The sequence below is a fragment of the Anomalospiza imberbis genome, chromosome 3 (genome assembly GCF_031753505.1).
Source record: "Anomalospiza imberbis isolate Cuckoo-Finch-1a 21T00152 chromosome 3, ASM3175350v1, whole genome shotgun sequence".
NCBI classification, from domain to species: Eukaryota; Metazoa; Chordata; class Aves; order Passeriformes; family Viduidae; genus Anomalospiza; species Anomalospiza imberbis.
In genome coordinates this window covers 65,142,925-65,170,861 of record NC_089683.1, presented here as the reverse complement: position 1 = coordinate 65,170,861, position 27,937 = coordinate 65,142,925, and the positions used below count along the sequence as shown (strand labels likewise).

General features: G+C 39.3%; 1 protein-coding gene across 1 annotated transcript; it reads left to right on the top strand.

Annotated features, from left to right (window-relative positions):
* The first annotated feature begins 157 nt into the window (after positions 1-157).
* Positions 158-27,478, top strand: LOC137470957 (uncharacterized). Its single transcript, XM_068184823.1, has 14 exons — positions 158-2,377; positions 5,570-5,689; positions 6,657-6,776; positions 7,864-7,983; positions 12,358-12,480; positions 13,510-13,592; positions 14,845-14,970; positions 15,793-15,838; positions 16,975-17,108; positions 21,421-21,549; positions 23,173-23,287; positions 24,172-24,306; positions 25,498-25,623; positions 26,488-27,478. The coding sequence occupies exons 1-14, from the start codon at positions 2,152-2,154 to the stop codon at positions 26,607-26,609; spliced, it is 1,725 nt and encodes a 574-aa protein (XP_068040924.1). The 5' UTR covers positions 158-2,151; the 3' UTR covers positions 26,610-27,478.
* Positions 27,479-27,937: the final 459 nt, after the last annotated feature.

Sequence of the window (27,937 nt, the reverse complement as noted above, 5' to 3'; positions counted from 1 at the left end):
ACATTATTATGGTACTACTATTTTTTTCCTCTTCTGCAAACTTGAGCTGACATTTTATTCAATTAATAAGGAAACTTATCAAGGTATAATAGTTTCAACATTTATAGCAGCTGTTGTGATTTCAGAGTATGTTTGAAGATCCATAAACCAGCCTTCCACACTGGCTTGCAAGTATTTGTTTCAAATCAAAGAACAATTGCCTGACTGATTCATCAAACTGTGTATCAGAACAACTGAGTTTTATGCCTTCAGCCTAATTTTCAGGTGTCATGCATTTCTTTAACTCCCATTTATCTAAAACGGAGTTGTAAAACTTGGCACCTCTGAAACTTGTTTTTAAACCATTTTGGGACTATCTTCTTTGCAGATGCATTGGAAAGCTGTTTTACTGTTTGCAGCACATTTTGAAATGTTTAGTAAGAGCATTACAGAAATGCAGTCATTACTTGCAAATGTTTCAGTGGAACAGTCGTGTTGTTTTCTCATCTCAGTGCAGTACCGTTCAAGTCACCTTTAAAGAACCTCACAATTAAACATTACAATTTATTAGACAAAATAGAGCAAGAGACAGAAGGAGCTTGTGATGGGTGACAGACTTTTAGGATGAAAGCTGAAGGCTGGAAGATGATGAGCAAAGGTGAAGAGCAAGTGGTGGCAGAAGTAGGACCTGGCAATCACATGGGTTCCCTATTATTTAGAAGACCCCTACTGAAAGGATCCAGAATACATGATTAGAAAATAGACATATGAGCCCCACTTCTGATAACATTAAGAACCCAGACAGAGATCAGAACTCAATGGATTTGCAGAGCTGGTCAAGGAAGTAGCCAGAAAAATCAAAATCACAATTATTTGTAATGAACTGCATTATGTATTAGAAGTGTCATATCTTTTGGTTTAGCAGTGTAGGTAGGCTTATTTGTGGCAAGTGGTCTTTGTGATTAAGAAAATTACATCAAGAGAAAAAACAGCAGTTGTTGGACAGACCAGACGGATTTGGGTAAGTCTGTTCATGAGTGTTTGGAGATGGGTGCAGAACAAAAGGTTGCTTTTCAAACATTATTTATTTAGAAAATAAAGATTCGTTAAAGGACAGAGGCGAAAACTTACCAATAAATGTATCAAATGCAATCCTCAGAATAAATCCACCAAATCTATGAATAAGAAGTTAATAAAAGTGATTATCTTTCAGCAGATCCATACCTATAGGATCCCTAATTAAGGTGACTGTGAATCAAACCAATTTTTACTGGAATCATCAATATTACAAATATCACCTCATGCTGCAAGAATTTAAACAGGGTCATTTGTAAAACTTTTCAGCCAAGGGTGGGCACATGCACCAGACTGGTGAATTAAGCAAAAGGAAAACTGAACATTTTCCTTTTACTACCTCTTTCTGCATGAAAACAGCAGATAATTTTAGCATCCTCCCATTGCTAACTTATCCAGCCTACTCAGCAGGACTGGCTTGATAGGAAGAAAATGGTGCTAAATTCATTTGGCCACTGTCTGTCTTTTTTTTTTTTTCCTGTTTTCTATTCTTGCTGATTTTCAAAGTCTCAGGTGACTGAGTTATGAGTTGTTTGTCCACCACTCCTTTGTTCTGATCTGTGCTTCTGCAAAAGCTGGAAAAACCTGTTCACTTACTCTTTTTTTTTTTTTTTTTCATCTTCCTCCAATTGGTAGCTGCAGCTTGTACACATGCAGACAAGGTGGTGCCTACCTTTCATGTGGAAAGCTGCCTTACAAAAACAGGTTGCATTTTCCCTTAGCCCAGAGTTTCTCTAGCCTCATACAAGCTTTGGTGGATGCTCCATAACCTAAACTCCATTTGCTCTCTATGAATTGTGTTTAGGTCATTATCTTATTTCTCTTCAAGTGAAAGGAAGGTGTGTCTCCAGTGCACCATTTTAAATAATAATTTATGAACTTTAGGAGATCTGCAGAAACCAGCCTTGTGAAATGTATTTTATTGGACATAGAAGTCTGTCTGCCTTACAGCAACTGCGCATGGTGTGGTGTTAATATCTGTAAGACAGAACAAACAGTGAGGAGGAAAGCTGGTGCAAAAAGCGGACAAACTGAGAAGAAACTTTTGTTTCCATCTCCTTCCTTTTCTTCTTTCTTTGTGCTGCTGTTGGAACAAGAATGGGTCAGCTATGTGGACGATGCATGCAGCTCCTGCGGGACTTCACAGGCTTTGTTCAGAGGATGTCCTCTGACTTGGTGCAAGGCATCAAGGAATGCTTAACTCTGATAAGCAAATGCTCCTGCTTAAAACAAAACAGCTCTAAAAATGGACAGCTGTACAAGCCCATCCTACAGCCTCATGAGAGAGTGACAGCACAGGAGTTTCTGCAGCATATTGAAACAGGTAAGAAGACTTGTCTTTTTCTAAAGGATTGTGAAAGAGCAAGGGGATTAATTTTGTGGATTGAAAGCAAATTGCTAGCTGATCTGCTCTGGTATGGCATTGAGCGGCTTGGTGATGATGAGGAAAGGCCAGAGCTACAGAGCTTTTTCTTTGTGTACAGGACACCAAGTTGGATCTAGGTAGAGGTGGTGAATCACTTTCTTGCTCTGCCACCACTGTTAATATATAACCCATGTAAATGTGTTCATGAAAGTGAGTCCTTCTAGAAATTAAAGTTACTTTTTTAAAGTCAGTCAAAAGGAACTGACAAAATTGGACATAGGCTTTGATAAGACTGGATGCCATGTGAGTGCTGAGCTGTGAGTGGGAAGATCACAGTGTGATGTGCACAGTTGTGCACCTCTGTGTTGGCTGAACACTGGCACTTATGCTAGAAATGTCTGGGCTATGCATGGAGAAGATCAAAGTCACCCTGAGACAAGCCTCATTGAGCACTCAGGATTCCAAGCAACTGTGCTTTTCTGCAAAAGTTTTAGACATCAGGCTTAATCACAATCATGGTATTCTCCTTTAATCAAAGTAGATCCATAACTCTTCATCTATGTCCTTTGCTTTACAGGTTATCTGCCTAATTCCCCTGTTTTTCTGTTTGTGATACCCTCTTTGTCCTGTCCTAGGATACAATATCAATAGGGAATCTTGTTTTATTATTTCACTTCTGCAGTAATCTTGAATGAGTGTATTTTGTTGGTTGTCCAATCTAAAAATAGTCCTTATCTCAAGATAAAGGGGTCATTGTTTGGTTTTGCCTTGTCTCACAACTAATTGGGCATACATTATGTTTAACAGTTCTGGGTTAAAACTACTACACAAAATTGCATAGTCTCCTACTTTCATTTGTGTGCAGGGTGTGGAACTACTATTCATTTACTTGTCTTTTTGAGAACACGAAACAATCTTGTAAGGGGAACCAGGAGAGACATTTTTCCTTGATGTGACATGGTTAATGCTGTTTGAAATGATCTGTCATTTCAATGATCTGTTGAAATGGAACAGATTTGGAATAATTGCTTGACTCTGGTTGTTGGGAACATGTGTGGATTAGCCTCAGTTGGTATTAGCTGGTGCCATTATCCAGCGAATGTAGTGAGTCCTGTGCTGCTGATAAGGTTCACTGATTGTTGCACCTTTGGCACTGGTTTAAATCCTGACATTCATCTCCAGAATAGGGACAGATCTTTCAGCTTGTTACACAGTGGAGATCTTCCAGGGCTGAACCTTCTCTTCCAAAGTCTAGCATGCTCCTGACTCTGTAGGAGACTGTCTTGGCAGTATCCCCACACAGCTGATGGATGAGATATGATGAAGGGGATGCCAGAATGGCCCCTTGTAACAGCCACTGGTGCTCCCTGAAAAGACTAAGTGTGTGCTTTCTTGAGAGATCCTTTAATTTCTGAGATCAGTCTTCAAAAGTCTGGTCTGTTTCGGATCCATGGGAGCTGTGGTACAGCAGCAGGGAGCCTGGAGCTTCTCTGACAGCAGTACACAGATGACAATGAGGGTTTTCAGGGAGGTCCCACTGCCCATGACAGGACACATACAGCATCCAGGAAGCAGAACCAAGGTTCTGGTTCTCTGGATAGCAAAATCTTACTGCCTAGACAAATGGAGGCAAGGAAGCCTCACAAAGAAAACCAAGACACATCCCTCTTACTTTAACACTCACCTGTGTATTTTATTCCAAGAGGGAACAAGCCTATCCTCAAAAAAAAAAAAAAAAAAAAAAAGAACAAAATATAATAATCAAACAAAATATAATAAGCAAAAAGACAGTGTTTGGACAATTTGGGTGCAAGGAGAGGCTTCATGGTTGATCATCACACTCATCTGTTAGCCAGGGCAGCAAATTTTGATATTTTAAGCAGGTGAAGATTTTGAGTGGTTTCAGCTTTATCACTCTCCCAAACAAAACCACATACAGAAGAATGAGATAGATTCAAGTTCAGATATGAAAGGAACAGAATTAAACCACATGAAGAGATTTTTTTTGGGTTATTTTTGTCTAAAACCTTGCACACACAGGCAAGTCCTTCCCTTTATGTATACTACTAGTTATTTTAAAAAATGATCTTTATATGAAGCAGTTCTGTGAAGCTCACTTACCTAATCCTGAGGGTAGGAGTTTGCTAGTCTTGACATGTCAGCAGCTTCTAATGGCTTGAGATATTGTCTGTGTTTTGCAGTGAGGCATGAAAGCTCATGTCCTTCACATTCCTGACATTTCTTTGTCCCATGGGAGGTAAAGTAGCTAGATATTTTTCACAGAGATATTTCAATCATTATTACACAGCTTTAATCTATTACCTGAAAATATATCTTATAATTGTGTGCTCCATCAGTTGATCAATCATACATTACCTTTTTAACTCTGTTCATTCATTTAGTGTCCCCTTTCCTTTTCCTCTCTGCTGCTCCATTCCATATATTAATTATATTATATTATATTATATTATATTATATTATATTATATTAATTATATTATATTGTGACTTACAGAAGTCATGCATGACTGCTATTGCTTGATGACTGTTGTTGAACATCTGGTTTATTCATAGGGGAGCTATCATACTCAAGAACAGGTAGACTCATGCTAGAAATTTAAGCCTGAGGCAAGCCTGTTTGCAGTCCCTGTTGCTATTCCTTTAAATTCTGTATTTCAATACCCAGGACAGGATACACAGTGAGCTTCAAATATGGTAAATTAGAAATATATACCCTTTCTATACTTATAAATATATACAGAAATACAAAATAAATTAGAAATATATACTCTTACTTAACTAAGAACACCATGTTCAGTATTGAAACAAAGATTCAGAAAAAGATAAAGATTTTTGTGGAGAACAAGAACACCTGCATTTATATTAGATAACATAAAAGTGTCTAAAGGTTATAATTTATTTTGTTTCTAGTCACTAGCTTTGTGTGCTTTACAAGAGGCATTGCCAAGGACAGGTTATTCCCAGTTCATCTACTGCTTCTGCTCATGGAAACATGAATAAAGAGACATGGGCTTTATGGAGTTGTTGCAGTACAAAAATCCTTATGTGTTTGGTTGGCTTTAAATTTTCTTTTTGTAAACTAAACCTTTACAGATGTAATTGAGCTTGTGCTGTCATTTTGCATCTTTAGATTTTGAAATGTCTCCACTGGGAAAGGACCCTCTGGAAGCCTTGAGGACCTTATCCTTTTCAGAAAACCCAGGTTTACAGCAGTCAGCTGCCCTCTATTACTTGCATATGAGTCAGCAGAGTAAGTTATCTCAGTAAACATTAGAAAATGTTCATGTAATTATAAATAAAAATATTATTTCAAACTGTGAAACTCCTTTTAATTAATTAAGCAAGGTCAAGGTTTTTTTTTTTTTTTGGTTTTTTTTTTTTTTTTTTTTTTGCTTTCATGCCATTTTTTTTTGCCAAGCAAGACAGAAAACTGTCATTGCCACATAGGCAGAGTCAGTTCTGGGTTTTGCTGTAAGGAGATATCCCTTACGATTATAAAAGACTTATGAAATTGTTATACTTATGTGAAACTCAGCAGAACCCAAAGTATTTAGTGTATACTGAATCTCCTGAAAGCAACACAGACAAAATATGGTGAAAGGAAATGGACATAGTGACCAGTTAATGTTATAAATTATATACAAAAGAGGACAAAGCTCCAGAAGATAGATTGTAGTGAAAATTTATGAAGGACACATTCTTCTTTGTTCCAAATATTCTGTGGGAGCACTTGGCTCTTGAGGTAGTTTGTTAATAGTTAGGAGCCAGCCTAGATATCCAAAAATAGAATATCAGCAAGAGTTTGAATTCTATAAAAAGGTAAAAATACTAGCAACAAACAGGTTGCAATTTATTTATTTGTTTATTTTCATTTTACTTCAAAGAGATTATTCTGTCACTTTGATTATAGCTTTGTCCCATGTATTATTTGCTGGATAAAAAGTTCTGGTAGCCACAACGTAAGGACCTGCTGTGAGGCAGAATGACTTGTTTGGTAGCAAGGCACACTGCTTCTCTTCCCATGATGTTTTTGAAGTACCTGATTATTCAAAACCTCTTCAGGAAACTTGTCCTGTTTTCTAGTAGCAGTGGAATTTTAAAGAAGATGAATATCACTCAGCCTGTCTATGGGAGCACCTCAGGCTTAAGTCCATCAATGGAAAAATGTGACTGTGATGAACAATGGGACTCATGAATATTTCCTCTCACTCTTGCAGTGAACATCCCCCTGCCTGTGGAGCATTTGGAATCCTTCTATGCCTTACTGCGTTCTGCTGACCTGGAGGTGCAGCAGATGTCTTCCTTGTCCCTTGTCAACTTCCTGCTGGAAGGAAATAGTGAGTAATTAATGACACATCTCCCTTCAGGTGAAGAAGTGTCTGTTCAGCCAGACTCAGACAGAAGGAGGGCGCTTCTACACAAATCTAGATTCCTTTTATTGTGTTCCTGATAGGACAAGTGTGAATCTGATTCTGACTGCAAGATACGTAGCTTCTGGTAGCACCAAGATAGATCAGATCCCTCCTCCAGCTAGATTATATAATGTGACAAGAGTTCTTGGATCTATGTGCAAAGTCTGATAAATTATTTCCAAGCCAGTGTGGGAATTCTAGTCTCATTCTTAGATATACAGACATTTTTCCTTTCAAACAATGGATACAGCTAATAGAAATAAACTCTGTGTATGAGACAGTGCTCATTTTCTGGTTATTTATGAACTGGACCTTAGTCTTAAATTGCTTGCAGAGAAAAAAAAAGTTTAAATGCTTAGTATAATTCAATTCTGTAATTAAAGGGGAAAATAGACTTGAGATAGAATCTGGGAGATGCAGAAGAATAACTTCCCAATAAAGTTTATGTTGATAGACCAGGTGTAAACATGCCACACCTCATCAACAAAGTCCTTGTTGCATTACTACTGCACTCCTGGGCACCCAGACCACAAGAACTCCATCCTGCAGTCCCATAATAGCAGAAGACAGGGTCAGTCTTCAGCGAAGCTGGCTTTCTTCTTGCTTTCTTATTTTAAGGATTTTGCTGCAAATAATATCATGTCACTATTTACAAAGAAAAAATAATATTTAAAGGGTAGACCTCAGAAGAAAAAGAAAGGATGGGGGAGTTGCTGAGTAAGTTGTGAACCTATTGGGAAGCTGCAGTTGCTCTTGCCAAAATTAACCTCATTTGGGACCTTCTGGCCTAACACCTTCAAACATCTGTTACACTCTTTAATGCATCTGAAGGAGAATTAAGGAAACCCAGCTAGGGACTGTGAGTGGCTTTCTGGCTGTTTCTATCTTAGGTCTATTTTGTATAATCATAATGTAGATCTCCAAAGCAGTCAATGGATGATGTATTCTTTCCACAAAATCACAAACTGCTTACTTTTTTATTTGTCCATTTTTTTCTTGAATTTTTGAATAGTTGACAAAGAATTAGTTGTCCAAATGGGTTTACTTGAGCCAATTCTGGATCTGCTTGAATCAGAGGATCCCACTGTCCAGTGTAATTCCTGTGCCTGCATCATGACTTTGGCAGTTTCAGGTGAGTGTTCTCTTTGCCTTTATCCTCTGCTGTGAATTCATTCAACTCTTCCATCATATTTTAAGATGAAACAACCTATTTGCAATTGGTTTAAGTCATAAGATGCAACAACAAGTTTTGGTATTCCCACATCATAAATTCAACCTCCTGACATTCCAGTTATTTTTCTCAGTGTTTTTGACCTTTGTGCTCTTATGATTACAAACCTTTTTCTGATTTTCATCCTAAATGTATTCATGAGTGGCTTATCTTAATTAATGTCTACATTGGCTTTTGCTTCAGGAGTTCTGTCTCTCTGATGTCCATGCTGATGAGGTTCCTTCATTTTACTAGACTGAGAAAGCCAAGGTCTTTTAAGACTCCTCTTGTGAGACTCTCCATTCATCTTCAGAGTCCTTCCAGGTGTAAATGATATGTTCAAGGAATGGAACATAGGATTTGCATGTGCTGTATCATGATACCACAGGCCTCAGGCATTGTTACAGTGCCAACATATAGATAAATGCTGCAAGAATTCCATTTTGGATTCATCTCTTCTGAAAGAGAAGTCACCAGAAATGTGCAGTACTTCAGCTGGGGTCTCACCTGTGCCATTTATTGTGGCACATATGGGAATATGTTTTGTGGTACATCTCATGGTAACACTTGCAGGTTTGGTGATTGTGCCATGGTGATGCTGTCATCCTACAGCTGATTTAATCACTTAGTCTTTCTCCTCCTCTGCTGCTATTTCCAGCAGACACCAATAATCAAGGCTCTGTATCACAAATGTTTTCAAGTGCACATCCCTGCATTTTGTACAGGTTTCATTCTGTTTCCATTGCTTCAGTATTCTAATTTGTCTAATATTTGTAAGATATTCTGGTCCTCCACTGCACTGACAGTTTTACATTCACATCTTTGTTTCAAGTCTCTGGTTCAAAGCAAATACAGACTAGCCCCCATGGAATTCCATTTGTAGCCTCTTCCCAGGTGGTCATTTCCATTCAGCAAAACTTGCTGCCAGTTTGCTTTCAGTCAGTTTTTTCCCATCATGTACTACTTGCATTTGTCACCATCTGCTGCGTAACTATGAATATTTCATATAATGATATTAATATTTTCCTGGTATCCTGGTAAGTTCAGGCACAGTTACCAAAAGAAAGGTTATCATGTTAGTCTGTCTTACTCTACCTTATGCAAACTCTTAGTTCTCCAGTACAAATTGTGTACAAGTCTGTAGAAAAGCCATGTTTTCACATTTGTTTCCTTTCCTGTAGCCAGCTTCCTTCTCCAGCATGGGAAGGTGCAGTCTGATCTCCCAGAAGGCTGAGGAAAACATGATGAAAATGTTCATTTCTCATTTAAGTATTTGTGTTGCAAAGGAGGAGTGGATAAGCAGGATCCAACCACGTGAAAGTGCTGATTTGCATCTTAGCCCACCTCTTTGTTTTATTTTCAGGTTTTTAAATGCTTTTCCCACAGGAGCTTATATTTAAGCATTGTATATTATTGTCAGGTTAAGAATTCTACATGCTACATTACTTTGTGTGGAATGCAAATTGCCTCATTTAAATGTCTTAATTAGGCATGGCATCACTGAACTTTTAGGTACTTGGCTCTAGAAGGACTTTCGTTGTGTAGGGTCAGTGGAGTTAAGCCCCTAAAAATGACGGAGAGATGTCCCTTCACCTGTTTTAAACAGTCCACAGAGTAAGTGATTTGTTTGGGCACCTAAGGATGTTACTTAGTCCTGAAGTCACTCTTAACCCTTCTAGATATCTAACCTGGAATACAGGGAACCCTCAGCTACTGCAGATCCAGGCGACCTTCATTCCCTGTGGTCTTCTAATGCCTTTGCACACTCCCTTAAGCGCCAATGTCCTTCTGAGCACAAGTACTCCAAGTTAAGCACTCAGGGAGCTTTCAAAGCTGTACATAAAGGCAGGCAGTCCTGCAAAGGCTGGGTTGCTGCCTGGTATTTGATCAGTGTTGAGGATCTCTGTCCCAGTTTAACTAGAGTTTAAATGGGCTGGATCCATTTATTTGTTTTCCAGACTGTATTTAGATACCACAGCAATGAGACTAAAGCAAGAGGCAATTCTCCAGGGTTTATTTTAATTTTAACTCACAGAATCTGATATTTTAAAGTGTCTGCTTGAGAAAAGTATCCTGTTCAGTCATATCCTTCAAGAAGACAATTTATGCAAAAAAGATAAATATTGAAGCACAACAAAATTAGGAAGATCTTTAGATGGCTTTAAGGTGACTAAAATTCTGCATCTAAGGATGGTCTTAATTCTGTTGCAACAAGCATGCAAGACTATGTACAGAGTGAAACTGTTTAGCAGTGTTACTGCAGGTCATGTTTAAACTGGATTGTCTCCCTGCTGCAACAGGGAGCTGAAAATAAGAACAAACTAACCCATTCAGATGAAAAATATTTGAAGGTTAGTTTGTTCCAACACCAGCATTTGTCCACGCAGAAAAAGGACACATGCATAGTTATAATTATCTGCATCTTTTCAATAAGTGAGTGAAAGTAATCAGTTCTGAAATAAGAACTCGGAGTACTTCAGAACAGAACTAAATGTTCACATGTTGGGGGTTTAGGGGGCCCTGAACATCTGCTTTAAGCTAAAACAAGGAGGATGCACTGAGTGTAAAGCACATTCAAAGTTGTTCTGATGGGAATTTTTAAGCAGACAAGTGTCAGAGAGTGAAAAGAAAGAATTTGAAAATTAGTGAGTTATTCAAACACAGCTTGAGTAGATGTTGATTTCCCCACTTTAGAGTAGCATCTCAAACACATGGCTTCCTTCTCCAAGCATTCCAAGGAGAGTCAGTGGTTGCAGTGGTATCAGTGGAGGGACTGCATTTTTTAAGATAAACAGGTGGTCCAGGAGAGAAACATGATCTAGCCTGCCACATCTCTTACAGAGATGGCAATACAGTTACACATCTCGGTGAGACAGATTTCCCCATCCAGTCTGTCATTATAAACTGGCTAAACAAGTGTTCAGGCACAATATCTGATAGAAGGAAGAATTTGCCCAAGTTTTGTCCAAATGTTCATAATCCCTTTTCTCAAATGTGAGGTTCTTTTCCACATCCACAAACATTCATGGAGTATATTGTGTACAAGAATAAGGGAACCAGTGATATCTACATTCTTTCCTAATCTTTTTGCTTCTCTTTTTACTTCACCTGAGTAGTTTGCATCACACCAGTTGGAGCCATACAAAAGGTTTTCTGCTTCTACTGAGGGAAACAAAAGAATGATATGTAGGCAGATTAGATTAGAGAAGGGCTTGTCTATGAAAGGGACCAGAATATTTCACCAGAATAATAGCTTCCCACATGGAAAAGCTATTTTAAACAGATTACTCTTCCCAGAACAATTATTTTTCTCAGTTTTTTTTTTTCAGAATAAAAGTTATTTACTTGAGTATATACTCATAGGAAGACAGAAAATTACTTGCCCTGGAATATTAAACTGATACTCTCTGAACTATACGTGAATAAATATCCTGGCTAATCTGTGTATGTCAGTTCCCCACTATACAGGCTTTAGGTATAAAACTAGCAGCTTTGTTCTCATAACTCTCCAAGTTAGTTCGCAACTGAAGACTCGATCTCATCCAAATACCTTTCTTTTTTTTTGCTCTGTCTACTTCATGTTTCTCTCAGCAAACTTCCACAGACTGGCCATTGTTTAAACTGTGTATAATTATTGTTAATTTTACAGAATTAAGTATTATAGTTTTTCTTTTTTTACCAGTTTTTCATCCAAGAGTCCTAAGGGATTGTGCAGTCCTTTTTTGAGTTCTCCTTGTACTCCAGGATGTTGAATACAACTGTACAACTTAATACATTGCCACGCACGGAATCACCGCCACTTAAAAAAAACATCATCTTTTCAAATTCCAATGGTTAAATCAAATTCTGTCTTTAGAAACCTCTGCAGTGCTTGTAGATGTCAAGTGAGTAATACAGGGATATTCCAAGGAAGAAATTGACCCTGAATATACCCTGCTAAATTAATTAAACCTTACCTGCAGTTAGTGATGTAGTTTTTGGTTATCACACTGTGAATAGGTTGATCAGGCGTACCAAGGGTATGAAGTACGTATGACACTGTTAACCTGTTTAAAGGGTCTTAAGGATATTTTAATCATCCTAGTCACAAACCAAAAGCATTTGACCAGCTGTGATTTATGGCTAATACAGAAGTCATGAGTTGGTTTCCTTCCTGTTAAGCTCTCAGAATTTTTAAGAGCATGCAGAGAAATCAGAGAAGGGAACACCAAGGGATAGTCCTGCTGGTTGTCCTGCTTGAGGCTCACAGTAAGATGGCAGTAAATATTCCTTTCTTTCTCTGATTCTTTTCTCCAGAGTCCAACCGAGAGGCTATTGGTGCTGCTAGAGGAGTTACACCCCTACTGTCTCTTGCCAATTCCTATGATCCCAGAGTCCAACAAAATGCAGTTGGTGCTATTCTGAACCTCACACAATCAGGTACTTTTGGAATAATGGTTTACCTAAATTGCTAAAAGAAAACTCACTGATAGAAAAATAATCCTAAAGGTTAAGGCAAGAATAAAAGCATATCTGAGCAACAAGTTATTTCCTCTGCATATGGCATTCATGTTGGTACCACAGGTTGATGATTCAAGTTTAGCTGATACAGGCCCTTTTTTGCCTAGTAGCAAAACAAAAAAGCTGGATTTTCAAATCCTAGGGGCTAGTGTATGAATATTTAAATAATCAGTCAAAGAAATAGAAAAAAAAATAGCCATTTGTTAAAGAAATAATTTAAAAAATTAGCAGGACATTTGGTGTACTTTAAAGCAATCTCAGGAGCTTATCCAACAAAGTTGAGCTTTAGGAGCTTTTTGCTTGTTCTGACTAACTCAATGCTGGAATATGCTAAGTATAACTATCACAGGTCAGACAATAAAGGCTCATGGAATATCTGCCAACAGCTTTATCAAAAGCAGTACTTGGTCCTCTGCAATTATATGTAGACTACGATAATTAACTCTGAAACAAACCAGCATTAAATTTCACCTGCCAAGATGATAACCATTATTCCACAGAGCTAAACGATAAAGTCACAAGTAACATCTCTGAACTCTGTGTTGTGGAAGGAAACAGTTGACAAGAACTTAGACAGTTGGCTATTACATTTCTGGTATTATTCAGAATATTTTAAATAATTTGTTTTTAAAACACAGAAATCAAAGTGAAGATTATACCTGAGGCTTTTCAGCTTCTCCAGCAATTCAGATTCTCAGAGCAGTTTTTAGCATAAAACCATCAAAAGCTTAATCAGACAGCCTGCTAGTCTTTTTGCTAAAATATCTGCATACTGCTGCATTACACAAGCTCTAAATTATATACTCTGCAGTCACACTGACTGCTATATATTTGGACAACATCAGCACTTTAGAACCCAAAGAACTGTGCACATCCGTTTTGAATGGTGCCTCCAGATGAGAGGGAGGGAAGGAGGAAGACACTTTTACTTTTTCTTTTTAATGGCAGAAAAAATCCAACAAGTCCTATGCAAGGAAGGAGCCCTACCAGTTCTTGCCTTGCTGCTGGAATCTCCTGACTCAGAAGTCCAGGTATGACTAAAATAGGTCAGATTTTAAAACAGGAACATTGTGACTGTAAGGAGAGCACAAACCTCAGTATGCAGAAATGAAAAGGGGGAAGAGGAGGAACGGTTTCCCTAGTGAAGTGGAGAAACATGGGAGAGCATCTTGGTGAAGCTCAGCTCAGTCACATAATATATATTAAAAGACCCCATTTGTCTCACTGCACAGGGGAAAGTTTATGATGCAAAACTTCTCCTGCCAGCACACATTAATGCATGCACAGGGTTATGTGGCTACCTTCTTGTGTTTTTCAGATCATCAGACATGGTGCAGATAGGTCTCTTCCTCTGTGTTTTCGTTTTTGGTTTTTTTTTTTTTTTTTTTTTTTTTTTTTTTTTGTTTGTTTGTTTTGTTTTTTGGGTTTTTTTTTTTTTTGCATACTAACTTTGATCATCCACTCTAAGCAATGTTACTAAGTATTCTGAGAAGACAATTTGAAAATATATTTTTCTTGTTGTAGTAAATATCTGTAGAGCATCCTATTTTATGCCTATCACAGACGCCTGTTTGTGATTCTGCATACTCAGCAGAGAGCTCATCTTAGTGCAAAAGTATGCTGATAAATAAACTATGAATCAGAGTTGTACACCTTACACTCTGCTAGTTTGTTTGTTCAGTCCTTTGAGTAGCATAGAATTTTTGCCCCATCAGTTTAATTATCTCTACTCAGGTTTTTTAGATGTCTGAAGGGATGGACCCTCTGGAATTGCTTTCTGAAAACTGTTCCAGCATTTTTAGATTTCTCTGAGATTCATCTTAAAATTTCCATCTCTGTAGCTCAACCTGTTTCTTCTAATTATGCCTCCCTAGTAATAGATACTTTTATATGTGTAATCCTCCCTAGCGTTAATGGTTAGATCCTTTGGAAATGATCTCTTGGCATGCCAGGGCAATAGCTACATCCAGCTTGAGTAAATCAGTGTAAACATATAATATAGTAGATGCAGATGACTTAACTTAGATGCCAGCAGCAATGTCATTGCAGCAGCAGAGCACATTCCCAAACAGCCAGGGTCCTAAAGAATGTACAACACGCCCCAGCAGGATTGCTGGAGCAGCTACAGCATGTTGTGTCAACCCCATAAGCACCCTTAAGATGAAAAAGCATTTTATTTCCATTGGTTTGAATTCTGAGCATTTCTCCAATTTATTTGTATTCTCTTCAGTGTGTCACCACTCTGACCTCTCTCTCTCTCCATTTTTTTTTGGTTCTTTGCAGTATTACAGCTGTGCTGCCCTGAGCAATGTGGCAGCCAATGTTCAGCACCACAAAGCCTTGCTGAGACCCAGTGACAGATTCCTGCTGAGGACGCTGATCTCTCTCCTATCCTCTTCTGTGGACAAGGTAAAGCTGTAGCTTTCTCTTTGTGAAAAGACTTAAGCATCCAAGTAGAGCTATAGACTTGTGCTTTCAGTTTCAGTCTCACATCATTCTGTTCATCTACTGTACAGGTACCTATGCAGCGTCTTTCCCAGGAGAAAAGACACCTACAATAGAAAATACATGGGTTTTACAAGGTCAATGTATGAAGAAAGCAAAGGGAAATTGTTAAAGTTGTTCTACAGCCCTGGACACTTCCTTTAGACTAGGAAAGCCTGTATGCTATTAACTTGAAACATCATGTGAGAAGTGCCCTGTCCAGGCTGTCTTTGATCATTGTGTCTGTGACAGAAGTTGTCTGACACATCTGTTGTGCTACATTTTTTTTTCTTTTTGGTATCTGGAACTTTTACTGTATGGCTTTGAGGATGACATCTCAAAAATTTCGCTTTCTTGGAAGCCACATCAAAGAAACTTCAATAAACCACATTTCCTGGTGGAACTTGAAATTCTATGTAGAAGGGAGGTAAAAAAAGGCAAAGCAAATGGGACAATTTCTTTCCCTTCATTTTCTTATAACTTATCAGATGTTCTAAAGTAAAGCCAACATCTGAACCCCATTCTTCGTCAACAATAGGATGACTGATACTAGGAGGTTGAAAAAAAATTCATCAAAACTTCGAAAAAAAAACCATGTGCCAAAATTTACTCTTGAAGATAATGTAAGAGCTTGCTAGTGTTGTCTTATTTTGTGTGCAATAGGCAAGAACATGCATTACTAAAACTGCTCTTTTTCCTTCTCTCTCTGATTTGTAAATTTTTTGTTTTCCTCTTTGGCACAAGCAGGTTTCAAGCCAGGCATGTGTTTGCCTAAGAAATTTGGCTACCAGTGGTAAGCAATGTCTTGGGGATAAAGAAACCACACTATTTCTATCTCTCTCTGCCTTTCAGAGTGAGCACAGTGGGCTGGGAGCCTTTCCTGTCAAAAGCAAATAGACATTTTCTGCATTTTAACTGGATATTAAGGGAAGAGGAAGGTGTAGTGCATATCCTAACTAAATCTGTTTTAGAGCTCCCAGGTAGCAAGGGGATTATCTGGAGAAAGTGAGAAAGGCAGCAGAGGTGTGCTTATGCACAGAGCCTTAGTGAGTTGCTAAGCTTTCCTTCTTTCCAAGTTTCCTAAGCATTAAACCCAATTAGGACAGAATGTCTCCTGAAATTGCTTCTTGAGTGGACACCTGTCTTCTCCAAGGCATGATTATGTCTATCATTAAATGTAATTTTCTCCCATGAATTTGTCATCCTCCAAAAAAACCCTATTAAATGTCCAAGATTCATTTCTATGACATATTCAGGAGATAGTGGCAGAGGACTGGCACACTCAATGCTAAAGTCCCAGACTCCAGGGTAGAGTTATTAATCTAGAAAATGTAGAGGTGCTTAATTTTCAAGCAGTCACAATTATAGAGGAGCTGAGAGTGAAGGAAGTGCTGTGCCACTCCTTGACGTGTTTGAAACACCCGGTCTGCTTGACCTTTTAGATCTGCCTGTGCATGTGCTGGCTGCTCTGGCATTGCCTTTTAATGCACTCACTGAGGTTGCAGGGGCAAGTGGGCTTTAACAACTCAGTGGGATGGCTGGGCTCTCTCCTGGCTAACCATATTTCTGTGGGATCAGTGCTGCTTGGGAGGTCTTTCTGTTTGTGCAGCAGAAGCTGCCACCTTCTTACCTGTCCTTATGCCAGTGATGGACTCAGAAAATTCCCCTCACTCTGTTTTTCGAGGTTCAGACACAGAGTGAGGGTGCCCAAACCTACATTCTGCCATCAAGCTTGTATTAATCCCTCAGCAAAAGGAGGCAGAACAAATAAGGATTTATTTTTATAACTGAACATCTGGCATTGCTCCATCACACAGAGATGGGGCGGTCCCCTCTAATTTGAGGCAACAGTCAATTGTTGGAGTCAGAGCCTGAATTACTCCTGCACTGCTCTGAACCCCCCTGACCTCCTTTGTTTTCCCACACCAGTGGACATCCAGGCTGAGATGGTTGCTGAGAACGTCCTGCCCAAGCTGTGCTCCCTCCTGGCCTCTGGAAGTGAGGACGTGCGTCGTGCCTCCATTGCTCTGCTCTGGATACTCTCCCAGCACCCGCCCAACCAGGTATGGGAGGTCATTTCCCAAAAACAGAGGGGAAAGGCTGGTTCTGGCCACCACCTGGGGTAATACTCTGTTATGGCAAAACAGCCTATGAAAAGCAATTTGAGAATGACAAAGAGACTCTGGGAGACTTCCCAACCCTTTTTCTCCTACCCAAAATAACAAGGCTCATTTACTGCATCTGCACTGTCACTAACTACCTGACGAGCCATCTGTTGTCCTGAGTGGGATCCAAAGGAGAGACCAGTGAGAGACTAGAGGAGGAGATTGGTGTCAGAGTCGTTGGATATGTGGATAATGCCTTGCACTCCCTGCAACTCCCTCTAGTCCCTTCAGCCCCCAGACCATAGGTCTCCAGATGCGTATACGAGGGGGAGGACACACACAGCACCATGAGAGACTGCCACCATGAGGGCAACCAAGGAAGTTATTTCTTGGCTACAGGGCTTCCGCACACACTGAAAAGCAGAAAAACTGATTTCGAACACACATTTAAAGTGCATAAGTACAGAACAAAGGACAAATATACATTACTCCCTACATGGACAGTGTTATTCAAAAGTGCATTTGTAGAGTATTGATAGAGTTTGAATTAGGATCAAAACAAAAAAGGGGATTAACAGAATTTGAAATGTTGTCTATCTTTAGTTAATGCATTAGGACTTTCACCAGGACTGTGTATCCTCATGTCCTAAGTTACAGAATGATTCTTTTGCCCATGTTCAGGGTAAACAACACCATTAATACGGCAACACTAGCAAATACATGAAGAAGTCTGACTACAATTAAATTACAGCAAGTATTGACATATGACTCTTCCTTTTAAATAAACTTTTTTTTTACGGTAATTAAAGACATCCTTAAGAACATAGATGTGAAAGGCTTTGGTAAGTGTTTTAAGTTAACAACAGCATTTGAAGGTAGTCAGAGGTTGGGTACATAGAGAAAAAATATGTGAGAACCTTTCCTGCCACATTGCTTCAAGCAGTAGTGACAAGGTCTGAACAGCTTCAGGTGGCCTTAGGTGCTTCTTGTGCCTGAAATATGCTCAGCCTGGTTGGAAATTTACTCTGGGTTTGGAAAGCTTGGTGTGTTACAGTTCAGTTGTCTGTATGCAAACCAAAATTACACCTCCCCTATCTCTGGGACATGAATGGAAAAATTGGTGAGCTCAATGCCTGGGAAGCAGCAACTAGAGCACAGAGCTATTCAAGGTACAGTGGCTGCATGAGCCTTGAACATCCTCACTGCTTGTCAAACTGCCTCATACAATCAACACAAAATTTGCTCTCAACAAGCTTACAATTGAAATGCATTAAATTAGTTGAAGGCCATTTGCACATTAATATGTTATTCAGTGTGAGACATGCTGGAACATGGTCCTTACTCAGTTTGCTTTTCTTGTCTCCAAACTTAGTTTACATTTTTTGTTCTCCCAGCAAAGAGTACCCACAAATCCTTTTCTCCCTGGTCCTGAAGCTTGTCTTTACCAGTGTTTCAAAACGCTGGCCACAAAGAGACCTGGTCAGCATCAGTGGGAACAAAGACACTGTGAACTCAGCCTTGGTACACCAGTGGTGAAACAGCCCATCCTTCATGAGGGGAAAAAGAGTCAGTAGCAGGAGGCTTGGAAAGCAAAGCATCCCACTTTATTCTCCAGTGAGAAGTATCTACATCTCTGAATTTGTTTTAGTGAGCAAACACAGCTGTCCCTGACTACTGAATGCTGCTGCTTTGTGCAAGCGAGCCCTGGGCACTCTGAGAAGAGGCTGACCTCTTCGTATTCAAATCCTGCCTCCCCATCTCCATGCCTTTTCTGGCCTGTTTTTCAAGTCTTTTCAGTGTTTCTTTCTCTAACTCAGGCTGAATTCTCCGTGACTGAAAAAGGGACTTCTCCATGGGAACAACTGTTGGAAAACAAACCACTGAACAAAGCTAACCTTTACAACCAAGTCAAGTGATGCTTGAATTATTACAAATACTACCCAGGATACAATGGGGCAGAATCCATCTGCCCTTTCGTTACCATGAAGCAAACCCCCAGGAATGCTTCACAGGAGCTCCTTGCCCTGCTTCAGCTTCCTTTTTGCAATCCCCTGGTCAGGCTGTTGACAGGGATTCCCAACAAGGGCTGGAAAACTTCCCTCTTGCGGAGGGAATTGTATTCAGTTTTCCCAAGGACAGCCCAACCCTGAAACACTAAAGAATCAGGCTTTGTGAGTCTTTTAAGTCAAATTCCTTTGAGCAAAAGACCTGGAAGTCAGGGTCCGCCTATTCCAGATGATGTCACTGACTCTCGACTCCAGGTACAAAATAATTTTGCCTTAACATCTTGCTAACTGGTAAATGGGAAAATATTTACCTTGTCAGGAAATCCCTGTGTAAGGAGTATGGGTGCAGCATTGCAACTGCAAGCACACTTGCTGCTGGAATGTTTTTTTCTTTGCCTTTATTTTTATTTTTTTAAATATTCTAGTCTTGGGAGAAGTTAGATCAATATCCATCTGAATCACTCAATCTATTTTTACTCACAGTTTTCTCATGATTCTCTTGCACTGTGCAAAATTGAGCCAGAAAACAAAATGTGGATCTCAGCCATATTCCAGCTAAAAAAAGAAGTTCAGCAAAATTCAAGTACTGTCACTTGCTAACGTAGGTCCTAAATAAACAAAAGATCTTGGCAGGGAAGTAATGAGATATTAGAAAGTTTCTTTATAATCCATAGAAAATTTCTTCCTCCCAGGCTGTAGCAACTCAAAAATGAGTATGATAGTTGATGAGATAACGTAAAAAAGAGGATATTTGGCCCCAAAAGCATAGAAGACAGTCATCAGTGGTAATTTAATTGGATTATCTAAAACTATATTATTTCTTCCTTTAAAGAAAATGAAAAGTAAGACTAAGGAAAATTTACTGTCATGTCTGCATATAGGATTCTTTAAATGCCCTGTGTTTAGGTATAGAACTGCCCTTTCCACTTACTTGCCTGTTTTATTTTTGGATTGCTGGTTGTGACAGTGCTTAAAATGAGCTAAGTGAAAATGTCATCTGGTATTAAAAGAAAATAAGATATACTTTTGCAATTTAACCTAAGCAAAAGAAAGAATAAAGTTAAACTAACTTTTAAAGACATCCACCTTTCAACACTGCTTTAGTGATCCTGATATTTCAGAGTTTTCAGAATTATGTGATTTTTTGCAGCTGTGTATAGGACCAATGATTTGCTTTATATTGAACTCCCTTGCAGTTTCCAAATAGTACAAAAAATATAGTTCGTTGTGAACAAACAGAAGAACTGCATAAAAAAACTCCTAAATTCCTAAGGGAAGGAGACTGAAAGAGAAAACACTCCCAAGAGGAAATCTTTTGCTTTTAACTGTAGACCTAAAATAAACTCTGTTGAAGTCAGGTTTCTCTTACACACAGCAGTGCCCCCTTAATCCATATTGTTATTGAGGTAACTACCTGTGCAGTAATCCAGACTCCAATCTGATACTACAGGACAAGAGTAATGGCTTCAAACTGAAAGAAAGTAGGTTTAGATCTGATATGAGGGGAAAAAAATCCTTACTGTGAGGGTGGTGAGGCACTGGAACATGTTGCCCAGAGAATTTGTGGATGCCCAATCCATGGAAGTGTTTAAGGCCAGGTTGGATGGGGTCTTAGCAACCTGGCCTAGTGGAAGGTGTTCCTGCCCATGGCAGGGGGTTTGGAACTATATGATCTTTAATGTCCCTTCCAACCCAGGCTATTCTGTGATTCAATTAATATTAATGGTAATTGGAGGAAGACTACATTCACAGATAAATACCTAGCAAAGTACCTCTAAAATGTCATCAGACAGCAGAGAAACATGTGTAAAGAAGATGTTCAGGACATGTTTACTGAAGAGGTGCCTGATCACAAACTGATCTAAACATACAACCCATTATTGTAGCAAGGTAAATTGCTGAGGTACTCAAGGACGCACTGCTGCTGCTACTTCACCAGTTCTGCCTTTCACAGCGACCCTGACAACCTCTCCTTCCAGTCAGGATCACACATCCTTCCCCTGACTAGCAATGACCCTGGTGAGGCATTTGATGGAAACAACCATAAACTACACAACCTTGAAGACTCCAGCCTTCCACAGCAAGTGCTCAATAGTCAGTCCATACTTGAGAGAAGCAGCACTGGACCCAGCCACATCCTTACTTTAAATAAGCAAACTAATGCTCTTCTTGCAGAGCTAAGTTCAATTTCTCCATAGCTCACTGCAAAGCAGCGTTGTGTTGTCCATATTGGATGTAACTGAGATACTGGTTGCTCTTCTCAGGACACGCTGGCATGTGCTGAGCTACTGCAGAGCCTGGGGATGCTACTGGCAGCACATAAAACAGACCCTGTGATTGTTGGACATACTGCTTGCATCATCAAAAACCTGAGCCTTTCCAAAAACAGACAGGTTGGTACACAATGTTTGTCACTGAACTATACCCTGTGAGGTTGCCATTGTGTTCACGTCAAATCAAAAAAATAATTAATTCTGTGGGTAATTAAACATATGCCAACTTGCTATATATTTTACACAAAATTGCATGTATGAATAAGAGGATCATAAATTAAAGGTAGTTTCATATTTTCCCAATACAATACAAAAAAAGCTAATTAAAATAAGAAATATCTAATTTTTGCTATGAGTGATGTGGTTACCTAATTTAACTGCATCATAGGTATAAAAAGTTCTTCTAGCAAGGACATTTCATACTGATTAAAAGAATCATTCAGGGAAATCTGAGGTCTGTTATGAACTCACTCTTTATTTCCTGCCTCTCATGCTTCAGCTGCTGTTCGTTGTGAAACAGAACCCCAGCTACTGATGTACATTTTACCTCTTTGGCAAGACAATAGCTATGCCAAAATGCTATAAAGATCTCTCTTGCTGACTTTGAAATCCATATGCATGGATGCACTTCCTTTCTCCTTGCCTTTTAGAGTACCTTGATCAAACAGTACCATCAGTAGCAATCAATATTGAGGAAAAAACCCCACCAAATCCTCATTTTTCCTTTGTCTCACTTCCTAGTACACACTTTTCAAGACTCAGTTCTTTTTTTTCTCTTTGTTCATGATCCAATTACTACTAGTTCCAGAGATGTAAACCAGCCAGAAGGAAAATTATGCGTTTTTTCACTAATATAAGAATTATATAAATTTCTAATAGCTGTGACATCAAGTTTTGCAGGAAACTAGATTCCCTTAAACTCAAGTCCCACAGTAGGAATAAAAATAGACCATCCATTCAAAGTTTGACAAATATGGTCTTTTTTTGAAATACTAAAATTCTGTGACTTTATCCTGTTATCAGGTGGGAGCTGCTTCACCTTCATAAAGCTTCATAATAGTGAGAGTATCAAGCTCTCACTGCATAAATGAATACACAGACATGAGTGGGAGTGCCAGGTTTCCAGGGTTGATTCTAAGGAACGCTTCCTGAAACACATAAAAGTCCTTGGCACAAGAGGAAAAAGGCAGTCGTATTTTTATGCCAGCAGGACAGAAACAGAGTGTGGGAGCTTGAAAAGCAGTAGTGTCAAATCCACCTTGAACCTCTAAGCAGCAAGTTAAAAAACCGCAGCATAAAATGAGTATCAGAAAAAGATACTCCCTTTTGTTGATAGACACCTGAGCTCACTTAGGGAGCCATAAGTATCTTCCATTGTTAGGGTGTCCCAGAGAGCTGATGACTTCATGATTCAACTTCATGATTCAACTTCACTAGTAACCAGTCCAGCTGACTCATTCAGAACTCATTTCTTGGTCTCATTTTTTGCTTTTAGTCCAGGTCAGGACAGGCTAAGTTTCCTATCTGTTTTCAACTCAGTCTATAAAATATGTATCTCAGCACAGGTGATCTCTGAACAATCCAAGGTGTTTTCACCTGGTTGTGGTAGACCTGGGAGGAGACATTTCTATTGTTGATGGTTTCACCTCAGTACTTCTGAACTCCTGAGGAGTAATTCTGAAGCCCCCAGACACCACTAAACCATAATGGAAGTGCTAAACATGGATCTCTCTCTTGTGGCAGAGAATCACTGAGAGCTGCTGTGTCGAAGGTCTCCTCCAGACCATGCTTTTGACTGACACTCAGGAAGACTCCCTTCGTTATGTGACATCCTGCCTTGCTGAGCTAGCAAAGCAAGGTATGGCAGCAACCCCCCATGAATGGCTGAATCAGAGAAGTGCACACGTCCTTTATTAATTCTAATAGGAGTTGGAGCACAGCTGGACATAGAGCCAAGTCTTTCCTTTTAAATTCATTGTTTAGTTGTAAGTTTCAAGAACAAATTCCAATTCACTGGCAGGATACATGGGCTCCATTGTCTGCACTTTTGTTCAACTGTTTAACATTTTTTACTCTAATTTTTTTTTTTTTGTGTGCTGAACTTTACTGATGTACACGGCCTGTCTACTTCTATTTGTAACATTTCCCAGTTTCTAAGGCTAAAATAATTTTATCATTGCAGAAACTGATATAAAAGACTAAAATATGAAGTAGGTCTGTATCTTGAAATTTTTTGCACATGGATTTTATCAGAGATACCAAATTGGCACTCATGAAAGGTACAGCACTCTTTATAGGAGAAAGGATGAGTGTAAATTTTCCCAACATGCCCCAACATTGGATCTGTCAAACAAGTAATCTCTTTTTATCTGGTGTAATGGCCATGCAGCTGGCTACACATCACATTTAATTTTGCAAGCAGAGTGCAGTAGCTGCTGGACAGACTGAGCCCAATCAGCCAAGAGTGGATCTTGCACATGAAAGGATTCATTTTTGTGGAACAAAATGCCAACAAAATATGAACCAAATCCATGGCCTTACCTTACTTGAGAACATAACCTCAGAACATGGCCCTTTTTTTCAACCTAAACATACATATTAACCAAGTTCAGCACTTATTTTGCTTCTCCAGTTGCATGAAGGATTCCCTATTTCAGCAGTTTCTGGCAGACCTCTCACCTTCATTTCTTTGACACTGGAGTTCCTATTTAGAGATTACTCTCTTACCTCTCTGCCTTTCAGAAGGAACCGTGCTACACATGGTCCAGTGGATGGATGAACCTTTGACAAAGTGTTTGGTGAGACTGGCTGGCCAACTCGAACATCCTGAGCCATCCTTTCATGCTGCCTCCATCATCCAGCACATGATCAGTAATGGTAACTCACATAGGATTAACTGTGCTTTGAAGGAGTCTTGTGGCTGTCTGGAGTGAAATTAGCCTTTTCCCAAAGGACCACCAGGCACTGAACAACCTTAAATATTCCTCTTTCATGCCCTCATTTGGTCTCTACAAATGTTTTAGAGTACAAATGCCTATAGTCACCCTTGAAATAAAACAGTCCTTGAGTGCATGAGAAACTCGAGGGACAAAAGTGGGCCATAGGTCTGATTTACATGTTTTTCGCCTTCTTCAAGAACTGCTATTCTGCAGGGCTGGTCCATAGCCAATTCTGAGGTCCTTGCAAACAACTTCAGTAGGAAGGTGGGAGACCATTAAGATACTCCTCACCATGGGAGAGATGAGAACGTGTTTTAGAGAAGGTTACATCTTTCTATTTGACCTTCTTTCTCAGTATGTAAAATGTGATGGTATCCCCCACAGATAGCAGAGGCTGTGTTCCAAAATTTTAGATTAACTCTGCTCCCTGACCAGCAAGAGAAAAACTCTTACTGAACCAAATCCTGCTTATATAATTCTAGACTAAATTAGCAGGAGCAGTGAAGTAAAGTGGATTTTAAGAATGTAGCCAAAATTTTTCAAGTTTCAATGAGAAAGAATAAAATACCATTATTTTTACCTGTAGAAAACAGTTTTATGCTTAATATACTTGTCTCATGCAGCTGAGAGCCTTTAAGACATGCAAGAAAAGGTGTTCAGATGATACTTTCCACATTCTCTAGAAAGGGATGGTTAGATTTTAGACATAAGAAAAACTGAAATCTTTGGTGAGTCCCCAGTAAAGGAAAATGCAAATCTGTTTAATTTCTAGCATAGAGGATTTGCAACAGAGCAGACTTTCTCTCAGGTAGTGAACAGAATCCAACAGCATAATCATCTCATGGATAGCTTCACCTACCTGGCCAACCAGTCCGTAAATCAGCGAGCCCCTTGCACAGGGATCAGATTCCCAGCACAGCAACCCACTCATCTTTTTATTTACCCGAAGTATCAGCAGTATTATCAAAAGCTGTAGTACAGGGAAGTCCATTGCCAGTCTTTGCAATAATGTTGGTTTTAGCTGAAGGTGGATGAGTCATTATTGATCTTATAAATGTTGTTACAAAAATCAGTTTTCAAAGTGTTTAAAGGCTTGTATTGATCTCCAGTGGTTCTCCCATTTATGCAGAAAAAATGATGCTTTTGTGGAAGCATTACATTGGAGAGATTCAAGCCTACCTCAAGAAATTTCTTACCCACCAAGAGGTCCGTTTTCAGCAGCTGGGCATCTCCACACTCTGCAGACTACGAGCAGGTATGTCCTTCCTGCCAAGGCTGCCTGCACCCATTAGCTGCAAACAGGCACTGCTTAGTAACAGAGATCACAGAATCATTAGGGTTGGAAAAGACCTCTAAGACGAGTCAAAGCACTGACAGTGCAAACTTCTCTGGGGATGAGCTCTGCTCATTTAAGAAAACAGAATAATCTCAAGAGTAGCTGTTACCTCTACATGTTTTTAAACAGCTCTTTAAGAGTATCTCCTAATAATGGCAGGAGGGTTTTGTTTGTTTCCTTTAAAGTTAAAGGCGTTCAGAACAGCAGGGAAACAGGACTTTATGAACAGATGCTTTTATCCTATGTAAGAATTTTTAGCATTAGATCCAACCTAAAAGTTTTGCAAATGTGATAGTTTATTTTGATAAAGCAAGTAATTAAGGAAATTGCATGATTAGCTGATATTAAAGCTGGGAAGTCTCACATCTTCATACTTGAAAGTCCATGACTTAGTATTATGCTGGGTTAAGTTAGTCTTCTTGTCTTTGGATAAATGTTGAGTACTTATGAGGGTTATAATTTGGTAATTGTATGTAGCACATATCTTTACATATGTAAAGCCAGAGCCAAAACCCTGCTGTATCTAGACAGGCAGCTGCTGCATAAGGCTGAATTTGGCCACTGAGATTTATACATCTGGATCAGGAGAATTTAGCAGCAATCTTGAATGGTTGTGGGGATGAAAACTGAATTTGTATTGGCTTTGTGTGGTATTTTTCTGCCTTACCTATAATAAGAACCACCAACCAACTGTATCTAACCTGAAAAATAAGTTTTCTATGCATCTGCATTAAAACATAAGGAAAAGCAGCAGGTTGCCTAACACCTGTTATTCCTCTTCAGATCCAGACTTTTCATTAGCATTCAGAAAAAGCCAAATGGCCAAACTCCTTGAGCAAGTCCGTCAACAAACAGAAGAAACTCAAGAGCTCCTTAGGGCAGCTATGTGCCATGAAGACAGTTAATATGTAAACCAAATGGCTTATGAAAACTTACCAGATCCAAGGGCCTGAACTTTCAGAGGAAACAACTCTTTTCCTTGGTTCCTTTAATTTTCCTGCTACTTGCAGTTTCGTCATAGAAGAGAGATGTCCCGATAACAAGAACTGGAGCAGGTCAAAACACAATTCGTTGCACCCTTTGGCTGGCTGCTTAAGTGTTCTTGAGGACATGGGTACATGTTGAAAAACACTCGCTATGCTTGGTTAAGTTTCCATGGTTTGATTTTGCTTTCCTCACCCCCCCTTCAGAGAAACCAGCACTGTATTAATAAGGTTTTATTCATGCAACAGGCTGATTTCCACTGGTGAGGCATCTCTCAAGTATGCAGGTCTGCATTCATCTTTATTCTGTTTCTGTTCCATGTCCTGTATTTCAGAGCACACTCCAAGGACTTTAGAAAATAATTTAATCAACTCATACTATAAACGTAGAAAACTATGAACAAGCTACTACAGAAAGTAACTGCTGAGGGACAATTCTCAAAGTGCAAGGAATGTGTAAGAAACAAGAATGGGTGAAGCCTTACAGCTGATCCTTGTCCACACTATAGGCACTGCTCTCCAGCAGAAGAGCAAAGGCATGTTAAGGCAAGGAAATGTTGCACAGAGCAAGTACAGAACACAGCAGGAACCATGAATGATTTGGGTGAAATGTGTTGAAGTACAGAACTGCATTCTGCAAATGTTAAAATTATTTCCAAAGCTACTTGCAACAAGGGATGAGTGAAAATGCCTAATTTTTGGCAAAATTAGGAATTTTTGTTATATTTTGATATTGATACTTCATTTTAAATGGAGTTAGAGAACAATAAAAAGGTATTAGTGTTTAAATTAAGCTTATTTTCTTACATATGTACTTCCCATGGGCAGGCAGATTTTCAGCCATCTCCAGGAAAACTGGGTTCCATTATGTGTAATGGTTACTTGGGAAGACACACACTGTAACTTCAAACATCCCAGTATATGCCCAGTATGACAATGTGAGGTATGGAACGTCCCTATGGTCAGCTGGGGTCACCTGTCCCAGCTATCCCCTCCCGACTTCTTATGCAACCCCAGGCAGGTGGGGTGGTGTGAGAGGCAGACTCTGTGCAAGTGCTGATGAGCAATAACTAAAACATCCCTGTGATACCAACCTTGTCTTCAGCACAAACACAAACATGCCCCCCTTTGAGCTACTGTGAAGAAAATTAACTCTACCCCAGCCAAAAGCAACACACTGTCTTCTGAGGTGCTTCTGACCACCTCATAACTTGTATGTGCATGTAGAGCTTTAGAGCTGATACTGGTTA

What these genes read in the sequence shown, in the direction of transcription:
- LOC137470957 (XM_068184823.1), top strand. Translation starts at nt 2,152, where the DNA reads ATGGGTCAGCTATGTGGACGATGCATGCAGCTCCTGCGGGACTTCACA. An exon ending in AAGAAATTTGGCTACCAGTG is followed by an intron (nt 15,839 to 16,974) that starts GTAAGCAATGTC and finishes TTCCCACACCAG; the next exon opens with TGGACATCCAGGCTGAGATG. An exon ending in CCAGCACATGATCAGTAATG is followed by an intron (nt 24,307 to 25,497) that starts GTAACTCACATA and finishes CCATTTATGCAG; the next exon opens with AAAAAATGATGCTTTTGTGG.